The sequence below is a fragment of the Oncorhynchus keta genome, chromosome 7 (genome assembly GCF_023373465.1).
Source record: "Oncorhynchus keta strain PuntledgeMale-10-30-2019 chromosome 7, Oket_V2, whole genome shotgun sequence".
In the NCBI taxonomy this organism is placed as follows: domain Eukaryota; kingdom Metazoa; phylum Chordata; class Actinopteri; order Salmoniformes; family Salmonidae; genus Oncorhynchus; species Oncorhynchus keta.
The window spans coordinates 16,017,828-16,031,209 of record NC_068427.1 but is presented as its reverse complement, the minus strand read 5'-3'; the positions used below and the strand labels follow the sequence as shown (position 1 = coordinate 16,031,209).

General features: G+C 45.7%; 1 protein-coding gene across 1 annotated transcript in view; it reads right to left on the bottom strand.

Annotated features, from left to right (window-relative positions):
* The window catches only part of LOC118386068 (interferon alpha/beta receptor 1a-like), a 36,949-nt gene that overhangs the window by 8,880 nt on the left and 14,687 nt on the right, over positions 1-13,382 (bottom strand). Inside the window, exons 4-5 of the mRNA XM_035773465.2 lie at positions 2,188-2,348; positions 24-177 (exon numbers count right to left, since the gene is read on the bottom strand). Of these exons, the coding sequence (XP_035629358.2) occupies positions 24-177; positions 2,188-2,348 (315 nt within the window). The remainder of the gene's footprint in view (positions 1-23; positions 178-2,187; positions 2,349-13,382) is intronic.

Sequence of the window (13,382 nt, the reverse complement as noted above, 5' to 3'; positions counted from 1 at the left end):
AAAACCAATCTCAAAGTCTTTACCTTCTGTCTGCATGCACTGGGGTGCCGTGTAGCCGCTTGTCTTGTTGTAGTAGTCGTAGCGAGACTGAACCATGACACAGTACCACGTCCAGGCCTCCAGCTCAGGCAGCGTCACCAGGTTGTTGTTAGAGTTCACCACATTAGGCTTTAGACCCTGTTCAAACAATAAAAACATGTTAAAATAGGTTTTTACAGAGTGAAATAAGATAGGGCTGTGTTTCCCAAACCTCTCTGGAGTACCTCCAGCCATTCCACTTACTTGATGTAATGCAGTACTAGCACAGTTGATTCCACTGGTGAACTAATCACCAAGCCCTTCTTCACATGAACCATCTATGCTAGTACTAGATTAAATCAAGTAAGTGGAATGGCTGCAGAAGAGCAGATACAATTGATGTTGAAGCCCTGGGGGAGTTACAGAGAATACGTAATAAGAGCTTTGCATTCAATCTGATGCGCATTTGAATGCCCTGTCCGATATCGAACAGAATAAAAACCCTGAAACGTGTTGGCTTTACTTTTTAGAATAAATACTTTTTTAAATATTCAACCATTCGCACTCGTGGGGATTGTCCTATATGGATAGGGCTAAATTGAAATCGTACAGAAGAAATATGAAAAGTATATGCATAACCATGAGTACACAACTGATCCAATTACAATCTTGTTTCATCGCTGCAACTTCCCAACGGGCTCGGGAGAGGCGAAGGTTGAGTCATGCGTCCTCCGAAACATGACCCGCCAAACCGCGCTTCTAAACACCCACTGCACCAATGTGTCGAGGACACACCGTTCAACTGACGACTGAAGTCAGCCTGCAAGTGCCCAGCCCGCCACAAGGAGTCGCTATAGCATCAAGGAGCCAAGTAAAGCCCCCCCGGCCAAACACTTCCCTAACCCGGACCACGTTGGGCCAATATTCCTGGAAAATGTGAGGTAGGTGCAACATAAGACAAACAAATTACAAGGGTTTGAGTGAGAGGTCTAACTGGTGTTTCCAAGTGGCCACACACCTCAAGTGCACAGTCCCTTACATAGGATGCCACTACAGTAACAGGTCGATAGCAACAATTGATAACCTGATGTACCTTTTCAGACAGAATTCTGCTCCAGCATAGAATGTTTGGTATTGTTTCCCTGAAAACAATAAAATGTTGCTCATTGATGTGCTGTTTTTATGGTAGGGTAGAAATAGTTTTTTTCCCCCCTACAAAATGTATTGGTAAGTCATATTTTATGAGCTTCAAAGAACTTTTCTCACACCTCGACCACACCGACAGCATCATTGCATTTTTGTACACCAGAAGTACATTCAGTTCCAATGGAACACTGCGTTTGCCTCACAGCATTGCGTTGCAGAGGCAGTTGCAGTACGTTCTGTGTGGTGCAGACGTTGGATTCATCCAACGTACCCGACAAACTATGTATAGACGGCTTGACGGAAATGGTAGCGGAAGGTGAACGTTGAACTTTTGTTGCACACATACCCAGATGATGCTGATGCTCATTTGATTGACAGTTCTGGTTGCCTAGAAATTGATGTTAGTCCCGTCATTCCTTAACAGACAAGTTAAATTCCTGTTTTCAATGGCGCTTCGAAACTACCTCCAGAAAAGGTTTCGTTGCGGCATTTAAAAAGCTGTAGTGTACCCTTTCAGACAAACACACATGCCGTAGCGCTTTCAAGGCGCCACATTCCATAAGTCTGAAAGGTCTATTATTGTGTTGCGTTACATAGACAACCTACATAGAAACCCTGCATAGAAAACCAGAGTAGGAACACAGGTGTGTTCTTTTTAAGGTTGCGGTTTAGAGTGTTACATGTTGTGGCTTCTGGTGTGTGGGGTTTTATAGCAGTCACACGCTTACTGAGGGGAGGCCCAGGTGCCTTAAGAAAACATAGAAAAGGGAAGTGTGAGTTGGAGAAATAAAGGTATTTTAAAAACTTCTCTCTGAGGATTTCTAGTTGTTCCAAAAAAATTATGAATCTGTCCTAGTTTCAGCTAGAAACCAAAAAAAGTAACATTCACATTTTTGTCATTTAGTAGTTACTTAGTGCATCCATTTTAAGGTAGCTAGGTGAGCCACCACATATCAACAACAGTACATTTTCCACCAATAAGTAGCTATCAGAAAAGTCAGTGCTAGTAAGAAATGACAGTACCCGAGGGTCATCAGACAGGCTCCAGTACAGGATGTGGTAGTACAGGGAGAGGACGTGTTCCTTCATGGAGCCCTGGGTGCTGGTCAGGGGGTCAGAGATGGTCACGTCCAGCAGGTTCCCTACAGGAGCCAGCTCAACCCTGGATGGTGGGCCCAAAGCAGCTAGAGGGGGAAGAACAGAAAAATAAGCATAAATAAACTTTCAGTAATCATCAAGTCAGAATCCGGCCGAGCCAACTCCAGAGAACGATTATTGGTGATCGATAGCGATCTTCCTGTACTAGTTGTGTGTTAGGGTGTCTACGTACAGTACCAGTCAAAAGTTTGGACACACCTACTCATTCAAATCAAACTTTGTCACATGCGCCGAATACAACCTTACTGTGAAACGCTTACTTACAAGCCCTTAACTCTTTCTTGAACTGCATTGTTGGTTAAGAAAATATTTACCAAATAAACTAAAGTAAAAAATTATAAAAAAGTAACAAAATAACGAGGCTATACACAGAGGGTACCAGTACCGAGTCAATGAGCGGGGATACAGATTAGTAGATTGGTAATTGGTCAATTGGTAACTTGTACATGTAGGTAGTGGTAAAGTGACTATGCATAGATTAAACAGCGAGTAGCAATAGTGTAAAAAACAAAATGGTTGTGGGGGGTGTAAATAGTCCAGGTGGCCATTTGATTAATTGTTCAGTAGTCTTATGGCTTGGAGGTAGAAGCTGTTAATTAGTCCAGGCTCCAGTACCGCTTGCTGTGTTGTAGCAGAGAGAACTGTCTATGACTTGGGTGACTGGAGTCTGACAATTTTGAGGCTTTCCTCTGACACTGCCTAGTATATAGGTCCTGGATGGCAGGAAGCTCGGCCCCAGTGACGTAATGGGCCATATGTACTACCTTCTGTAGCGCCTTACGGTCAGATGCCGAACAGTTGCCATACCAGGTGGTGATGCAACCAGTCAGGATGCTCTCGATGGTGCAGCTGTAGAATTTTGAGGATCTGCGGACCCATGCCAAATCTTTTCAGACTCCTAAGGGGGAAAAGTTGTTGTCGTGCCCTCTTCACGATTGTCTTGGTGTTTCTGGACCATGATCAACATGTTGCTGATGTGGACTCCAAGGAACTTGAAACTCTCGACCCGCTCCACTACAGCCCTGTCGATTTTAATAGGGGCCTGTTCGGCCTGCCTTTTCTTGTAGTTGACGATCAGCTCCTTTGTCTTGCTCACATTGAGGGAGAGGTTGTTATCCTGGCACCACACTGCCAGGTCTCTGACCTCCTCCCTATAGGCCCTCATCGTTATCGGTAATCAGACCTACCACTGTAGTGTCGTCAGCAAACGTAATAGTGGTGTTGGGAGTCGTGGGTGAACGGAGTACAGGAGGGGACTAAGCACGCACTCCTGAGAGACCCCAGTGTTGAGGATCAGCGTGGCAGATGTGTTGTTGCCTGCCCTTACCACCTGGGGGCGGCCCGTCAGGAAGTCCAGTTGCAGAGGTAGGTGTTTAGTTCCAGGATCCTTAGCTTAGTGATGAGCTTTGTGAGCACTATGGTGTTGAACGCTGAGCTGTAGTCATTCTCACATAGGTGTTCCTTTTGTCCAGGTGGGAAAGGGCATTGTAGAGTGCGATTGACATTGCGTCATCTGTGGATCTGTTGGGGCGGTATGCGAATTAGAGTTGGTCTAGGGCAGCGGTTTCCAAACTTTTTATAGTCCTGTATCCCTTCAAATATTTAACCTCCTCTAGCACCAGGGTCAGCGCACTCTCAAATGTTTTTTGCCATTATTGTAAGCCTCCCACACATACTATACGATACATTTATTAAACATAAGAATGAGTGAGAGTTTGTGTGGTGGGAGGCACAACCTGGCTCGTGGGACAAAGAGCTCTTATAGGACCAGGGCACATATAATAATCAATAATTTTGCTCTTTATTTAACCATCTTACATATAAAACCTTATTTGTTCATTGAAAATTGTGAATAACTCACCACAGGTTAATGAGAAGGGTATGCTTGAAAGGATGCACATAACTCTGCAATGTTGAGTTGTATTGTTTTAAATCATTTTACATTTACATTACATTTAAGTCATTTAGCAGACGCTCTTATCCAGAGCGACTTACAAATTGGTGCATTCACCTTATGACATCCAGTGGAACAGTCACTTTACAATAGTGCATCTAAATCTTAAAAGGGGGGTGAGAAGGATTACTTATCCTATCCTAGGTATTCCTTAAAGAGGTGGGGTTTCAGGTGTCTCCGGAAGGTGGTGATTGACTCCGCTGTCCTGGCGTCGTGAGGAGTTTGTTCCACCATTGGGGGCCAGAGCAGCGAACAGTTTTGACTGGGCTGAGCGGGAACTGTACTTCCTCAGTGGTAGGGAGGCGAGCAGGCCAGAGGTGGATGCACGCAGTGCCCTTGTTTGGGTGTAGGGCCTGATCAGAGCCTGGAGGTACTGAGGTGCCGTTCCCCTCACAGCTCCGTAGGCAAGCACCATGGTCTTGTAGCGGATGCGAGCTTCAACTGGAAGCCAGTGGAGAGAGCGGAGGAGCGGGGTGACGTGAGAGAACTTGGGAAGGTTGAACACCAGACGGGCTGCGGCGTTCTGGATGAATTGTAGGGGTTTAATGGCACAGGCAGGGAGCCCAGCCAACAGCGAGTTGCAGTAGTCCAGACGGGAGATGACAAGTGCCTGGATTAGGACCTGCGCCGCTTCCTGTGTGAAGCAGGGTCGTACTCTGCGGATGTTGTAGAGCATGAACCGTACAGGAACGGGCCACCGCCTTGATGTTAGTTGAGAACGACAGGGTGTTGTCCAGGATCACGCCAAGGTTCTTAGCGCTCTGGGAGGAGGACACAATGGAGTTGTCAACCGTGATGGCGAGATCATGGAACGGGCAGTCCTTCCCCGGGAGGAAGAGCAGCTCAGTCTTGCCGAGGTTCAGCTTGAGGTGGTGATCCGTCATCCACACTGATATGTCTGCCAGACATGCAGAGATGTGATTCGCCACCTGGTCATCAGAAGGGGGAAAGGAGAAGATTAATTGTGTGTCATCTGCATAGCAATGATAGGAGAGACCATGTGAGGTTATGACAGAGCCAAGTGACTTGGTGTATAGCGAGAATAGGAGAGGGCCTAGAACAGAGCCCTGGGGGACACCAGTGGTGAGAGCGCGTGGTGAGGAGACAGATTCTTGCCACGCCACCTGGTAGGAGCGACCTGTCAGGTAGGACGCAATCCAAGCGTGGGCCGCGCCGGAGATGCCCAACTCGGAGAGGGTGGAGAGGAGGATCTGATGGTTCACAGTATCGAAGGCAGCCGATAGGTCTAGAAGGATGAGAGCAGAGGAAAGAGAGTTAGCTTTAGCGGTGCGGAGCGCCTCCGTGATACAGAGAAGAGCAGTCTCAGTTGAATGACTAGTCTTGAAACCTGACTGATTTGGATCAAGAAGGTCATTCTGAGAGAGATAGCGGGAGAGCTGGCCAAGGACGGCACGTTGAAGAGTTTTGGAGAGAAAAGAAAGAAGGGATACTGGTCTGTAGTTGTTGACATCGGAGGGATCGAGTGTAGGTTTTTTCAGAAGGGGTGCAACTCTCGCTCTCTTGAAGACGGAAGGGACGTAGCCAGCGGTCAGGGATGAGTTGATGAGCGAGGTGAGGTAAGGGAGAAGGTCTCCGGAAATGGTCTGGAGAATAGAGGAGGGGATAGGGTCAAGCGGGCAGGTTGTTGGGCGGCCGGCCGTCACAAGACGCGAGATTTCATCTGGAGAGAGAGGGGAGAAAGAGGTCAGAGCACAGGGTAGGGCAGAGTGAGCAGAACCAGCGGTGTCGTTTGACTTAGCAAACGAGGATCAGATGTCTTCGACCTTCTTTTCAAAATGGTTGACGAAGTCATCTGCAGAGAGGGAGGAGGGGGGATTCAGGAGGGAGGAGAAGGTGGCAAAGAGCTTCCTAGGGTTAGAGGCAGAAGCTTGGAATTTAGAGTGGTAGAAAGTGGCTTTACCTGCGTAATTGCGCAACAAACTCACTCAGGTGCTTCGCTATATCACATTTGACATTGTCCGTAAGCTTGAGTTCATTTGACCACAAAAAAATAAATCATACAATGATGGAAAGACCTGTGTGTTGTCCTTGTTAATGCAAACAGAGAAGAGCTCCAACTTCTTAATCATAGGCTCAATTTTGTCCCGCACATTGAATAAAGTTGCGGAGAGTCACAGTAATCCTAGATTCAGATCATTCAGACGAGAAAAAACATCACCCAGATAGGCCAGTCGTGTCAGAAACTCATGCAAGCGGTCAGCCAAGTGGAAATTATGGTCAGCAAAGAAAACATTATGCTCGTCTCTCAATTTAAAAAAAATGTGTCAATACTTTGCCCCTTGATAACCAGATCACTTCTGTATGTTGTAAAAGCGTTACATGGTCGCTGCCCATATCATTTCATAGTGCAGAAAATAGTTCAGGAACCTTCCACCATTTTCCACTGTAGTGTCCAAAACAAGCTGTTCCCTGGCATTCCCTTGGCAGCAAGAACCTCTCGGTGGATGCTACAGTGTACCCAAGTGGCGTCGGGACCAACTGCTTGCATGGGTGTTACCACTCCACTACGTCTCCCTGTCATGGCTTTTGCACCACAAGTACAGATATCAACATGAACAGCAGCTAAGTTTGGCTACATATGGACCGTTAGTGGAATTTCCGCGAGAGAGTAACGGTTAATGTGATTGGATGTTAATTAATTGACTAGGCTACCCTTATTTGACATTGTTGTTATTTCGCTGAACACTAGATGGTTTAATTTTATTTTTGGCAGTGAAATGAGCCTACTCAGTCGAAGAAAAAAAAACAACTCTAACCCAAATGTATAGCCCCGTTGGAAACTATAAATGGACTGTTTGAAAATGTGAATAATGAAGAAAAAAAATCTATACACTATTTTTTAAACGTGAATCAGTTTTATTTGGCGTACTCCCGACGGCATTTCGCGTACCCCAGTTTGAGAATACCTGGTCTAGTGTATCCGGGATGATGCTGCTGATGTGAGCCTTAAAATGCATACCGTTATAGTCATCCCAACACTTAACAACTCAAGCAGAGTCGTCTTAAATAGTGCCTGCTGGTTGTATAAAAAAAAACGTTGGATTAAGCTGACTGAGTTTGTATAGATTTAAAATGTTAACGTCTTTCAAAGCACTTCATGGCTACCGACGTGAGTGCTACGGGGCGGTAATCATTCTAGGCAGGTTACCTTCGCTTCCTTGGGCACAGGGACTATGACGGTCTGCTTGAAACATGTAGGTATTACAGACTCTGTCAGGGAGAAGATGAAAATGTCAGTGAAGACACTTGCAAGTTGGTCCGCACATGATTTGAGTACACGTCCTGGTAATCTGTCCGGCCCGTGGCTTTGTGAATGTTGACCTGTAAAGGTCTTGCACATCGGCTACCGAGAGCATGCTTCAGTGTTGCTTGCCTCGTAGCGAGCATGAAAGGCATTTAGCTCATCTGGTAGGCTCACGTCACTGGGCAGCTCGTGGCTGGATTTCCCTTTGTACTCTGTAATAGTTTTCAAACCCTGCCACATCCGATGAGCGTCAAAGCCGGTGTAGTAGGATTCAATCTTAATCCTGTATTGACACTGCCTGTTTAAATGGTTTTACTGAGGGTGTAGCGGGATTTCTTATAAGCGTCCGGATTAGTGTCACACTCCTTGTAAGCGGCAGCTCGAGCCTTTAGCTCGATGCGGATGTTGCCTGTAGTCCATGGCTTCTGGTTGAGATATGTATGTACGGTCACTGTGGGGATGACGTCGTCAATGCACTTATTGATGAAGCTGATGACGGAGGTGGTATACTCCTCAAAGCCATTGGATGAATCCCGGAACATATTACAGACAATTGAGAAACATATGTTTCACTGGCAGCTTCATTAAATAGTACCTGCAAAATACCAGTCTCAATGTCAACAGTGAAGAGGCAACTCCGGGATGCTGGCCTTCTAGGCAGAGTTCCTCTGTCCAGTATTATTTTGCCCATCTTAATCTTTTCTTTTTAATTGGACAGTCTGAGAAAAGGCTTTTTCTTTGCAACTCTGCCTTGAAGGCCAGCATCCCGGAGTCACCTCTTCACTGACGTTGAGACTGGTGGTTTTGCGCGTACTATTTAATGAAGCTGCCAGTTAAGGACTTGTGAGGGGTCTGTTTCTCAAACTAGACACTAATGTACTTGTCCTCTTGCTCAGTTGTGCACCGTGGCCTCCCACCCGTCTTTCTATTCTGGTTAGTGACAGTTTGCACTGTTCTGTGAAGGGAGTAGTACACAGCATTGCACGGGATCTACAGTTTCTTGAAAATTTCTCGCATGGAATAGCCTTCATTTCTCAGAACAAGAATAGACTGACGAGTTTCAGAAGAAAGTTATTTGTTTCTGGCCACTTTGAGCCTGTAAATCAAATCCACAAATGCTGATGCTCCAGATACTCAATTAGTCTAAAGGACAGTTTTATTGCTTCTTTAAATCAGAACAGTTTTCAGCTATGCAAACTATTGAAAAATGGTTTTCTAATGATCAATTAGCCTTTTAAAATTATAAACTTGGATTAGCTAACACAATGTGCCATTGGAACACAGGAGTGATGGTTGCCGATAATGGGCCTATGTAGATATTCCATTAAAAATCAGCTGTTTCCAGCTTCAAAAGTCATTAAAAAAAATTAAATGTCTACGCTGTATTTCTGATCAATTTTATGTTATTTTAATGGACAACAAATGTTGCTTTTCTTTCAAAAACAAGGACATTTCTAAGTGACCCCAAACTTTTGAATGGTAGTGTATGTGGGAACTCCTTCAAGATTGTTGGAAAAACATTCCAGGTGAAGCTGGTTGAGAGAATGCCAAGAGTGTGCAAGGCTGTCATCAAGGCAAAGGGTGGCTACTTTGAAGAATATCAAATATATTTTGATTTTCTTAACACTTTTTTGGTTACTACATGATACCATGTGTTTTTTCATAGTTTTGATGTCTTCACTATTATTCTACAATGTAGAAAATAGTAAAAAGAAAAGAAAGAAACGTAGAATGAGTAGTTTGTAACGGTTTTGACTTGAGGTTATTATTTATAGGGGTGCCAGGTAGGTTGTGCCTACCAGAGAAAACATTGGTTTCTCCTTTTAGTTTGGGTGGGAATGAGTCCCATCTGGTCCGTCAAGTCTACACCAATACAAAGGACTTATGTAAAAGTCAGGATGGAAATAAACTTTTCATAAACCCTTAAAACATTGGAAAGAACTTCAAAAACAACTATATTCTGTTGCGTGGGTTGTATTAGCAACAACAATGATTACACACACACACATATATAATAATATCACAATGAGTTCTGGTTCCTCCAGAAATGTCCTGTACCTCGTGCCTAAAAAGAGTCCAGCCCGGTAAAGGAGTTCAGTGAACTCAAGTGACTTTTGTCACGCGATGTTTGTCCGTTCATTCAGTGTAGCGTAAACCCAGTACTAAACATACAATCAATATAACAATTACTTTACCACAGAACTTTAAAGCGGATCAACTCTTAATTAAGTCCTCAACTACAACTAACTACCTAAATCACAGTATACATCACATCCAAACAAATGAAATACCGTATACAAAAAGGTGGTAGTCAGTCGGTCAGTCAGACAATCCATTCCGCCAATAGATCTCCAGCGGAGAAAGGCCACGAAGAACGGAGAGGTGTAGTCCAGGGACGCAAAGAGTGGATCCGATCCTGGGTAAACTCTCTTAGGCTACAAAACACACGTTTAACGGCAACAAAACAAACGGAATAGAGAAGCTTCGGAACTGAGGGTTGAACACATCCTCATGCACGTCTCCTTCACAACCCCACTTTCGTGCAGCTGATGCTGGCTATTTAATTGGGAATTAAAGGGAAAGCGCCCTATTGGAAGGAGCTGCACTGAGACGGTTCAGAAAAATTCAGGGCCGTCACACACCCCCTCCCCTGGAAAAAGCCGACTGCTTGACAGGACAGTAGCACATGTAAGATGAGGGCCACCGTTATCACAAGCAGGAGCTCTGGACAAGGCATCTGGAACAGTGTTGTATTTTCCTTTCCGGTATTCCACTGCAAAGGTGAACTCTTGCAACCGTAGAGCCCATCTTATGAGTCTGGTGCTTGGTTTGTTGGTCTTGAACACCCACACAAGGGAGGAATGGTCAGTGACCACAGTGAAGTGTCTTCCCTCCAGGTAGTACCTCCACTTTTCCAAAGCCCAGACCACTGCAAGGCACTCTTGCTCTGTTGTGGAGTAGTTCCGTTCTGCTCCATTCAATGTCCGACTGGCGAACGCTAGCACTTCTTCAGTGCCAAGTCCAGTCTGTTGGACTAGGACAGCACCAAGTCCAACATCACTTGCATCAGTGTAAACAACAAAAGGGCAATCAAAGTTGGGATGTCCTAAAATGGGAGGGGTGACAAGGTGTCGTTTCAGGGTTTCAAAGGAGGTCTGGCACTCTGCCGTCCATTGGAATTTCACTCCTTTTCGCTTCAACGCGTTGAGGGGTTCTGCCACCTGGGAGAAGTTCGACACAAACCGATGGTACCATCCAGCCATCCCAAGGAACCGTTGAAGGGCCTTGAGTGTGGTTGGCACAGGGAAGTCTTGTACAGCCTTTGTCTTTTCAGGATCCACATGAATGCCGTCGAAAGACACAATATGGCCAAGGAACTTCAGGGAGGTTTGGCAGAAGTTGCTCTTCTTCATATTTTAAGGTCAGACCAGCTTCTCTTAGCTTGTCCAACACTGCTTGAAGATCTTGAAAGTGTCTTTCTCTGTTCTGAGAGTAGATAATTATATCGTCCAGGTAGACGAAACAGATCTTCCCTTTGAGCTCACCTAACGCAATCTCCATGAGTCTTTGGAAAGTGGCAGGGGCATTCTTTAATCCAAAGGGCATCACCTTAATTAAAGGAAAACAAGCCCTCAGCACAGACAAAAGCAGTCTTGTCCTTGCTTTCCTGGTCCATCTCAACCTGCCAATAACCACTATTGAGGTCAAGGGTAGTGAACACAACAGCGCCAGACAATGACTCCAGGATCTCATGGATGGTGGGAAGAGGATAGGCATCAGTCTGGGAAACATTGTTGGTCTTCCTATAGTCCACACAAAATCTAAGACCACCAGTCTTTTTTGGGATGAGGACAACAGGAGCAGCCCAGGGAGAGGAGGAACGTTCTATTATATATTGGGTTAACATATCATTTATGAGTCCCTTTTGGATGATTAGCTTCGCTGGGGACAAACGATATGGCTTTTGCTTGATCGGCATTTCCTGTGTAAGGAATATTTTGTGCTTCAGGAGCCCGGTGCGTCCTAGCTTTGAAGTACATACATCAGCATTATTCTGCAGCTGCTCCAACAGCCTTAACTCCTCTGGCTGTTCCAGCTGAGCTCTTCTCACAGCCTGTAAAATGAGATCATCAGAAGGATTATCAAGGGTTAGTGGTACCGGAGCAACGGCAGAGAAGAGTGCCACATTTGAACCCCAATCATGTAACTTTTTAGCTTCTGATTGGTGCGGTATTAACTGAAAGGAAGGGGATGTCGATGGGGGGGCGTAGGCAGTGACTCTTGGGGTTTCAGCTCTGGTTAAAGCACCCAGAGAAGGACGGTCATTCCTGCGAAGAGAGTTAGGTGTGTTGGCCTGTTGTGATTTGTGCTGTCTGGAAGGGTTTACTTGATACGGTCTTGGACATGTAGCTGAAGAATGTCCCTTTTGGCTACATCTCCAACAAAACATGAGAGGGGTCTTGGCTGGAGACTCTGGCTGTTGTTGATGGTCTGTCTTGGGTAACTGTTTGGGTGTCTGTTTCTTTCTCTGTTCATATTGCTGTTGGCATTCTCTGTCCTTCTCAAACTGCTGTCCCAAGCGAACCAGTCCATCGACAGTGGTGACTCGTTCTCGGAGTTGACTGGCTAGTAGTGGGTTGATGTTCTTCAAGATCAATTTAATGACCTCTTCCTCCTCAATGCCAGGTTTCCACCTTCTGCACAGGGAGTGGTAACTGTATGCAAAATCACAGATACTCTCTTTCTCTCTTTGTACTCGATTTCTGACTCTGTCTGCCAGCTCATCGGTGTAGTCCTCAGACAGAAATGCAGAGGAAAACTTGGCCTCAAAGTCAGCCCAGGAGGTAGTGGTGAGACGTGCCACATCCCACCAGTCTCGAGCTGTTCCATGCAACACATTCCTCAATGTGGCAAGGAGTTCTTCGTCAGCCAGGGGATTGAGGGCAAGAAAGTCACTACATCTTTCTAGATACATTATCGGATCAGGACTGTCATCTTTTTTCCCAAAGGTGGGAAATTGCAATTTAATGGGCATCGCCCCCACATGACGTCTACTCAAATCACCATGAACAAACGAGCTAGGAGGGATTGAGGAAGTAGAGGGGGAGGGCGTTATCGGACTATGAAAATGAACACCAGGATGCATGGTGGATTGCATCCTGCAAGGGGTGGCTGTAGCATGGCCTGGTCTTGGCTGTTCAGAGGTGCCAGCTTGGCCCTCAGTGGTCTGAACAGAAGTGGACACCAGAGCAACTCTGTGTAAGGAGTTGTGCCTAATGGAGGCCATGTCCACAGACACGTCATCCAACATTTTAACACAATTAGAGAGTTCTGTCTGCAAGTGGCCTACAGTGTTAACCATGGGAGAAAAAACAGAATTAACGTCCTTGAGGACCTCAGTGTGGTGATGTTGCAGGCACCATTGGAGAGTGGCAGTGAGTTGGTTTCGTTGGTAGTCAAACTGCCTGTCCATGGCACCAGTAATTTCCCGTCTTCCACTCTCACTGAGCTCTGTCCGCGTGTGGGTTAGAGTGCTCAGTGAGTTTTTGAATTCCATGGCACTCTGTTGTTGCTCTTCCCTCAGACATTGGAAATTATGGTGGATAAGAGTTTGGAGATGTTGTTGAGTCTGACGAATATCAAGGATGTCACCTTGAAGTTGTAAGACTACAACCTATGGAGATAAACCAGACAATGGAGGAAGGTTGGGTGTCAGAGGGAGGGCTAGCTCAGTACTTCCACACAGATCCATGTCAATAAGTGAGTAACTGGTTAGACCTCCTGTGGCCTGTGGCTCAGGCCGAGCATTCAGATTCCCAGGGCTCTGGCCCAAATCAACTC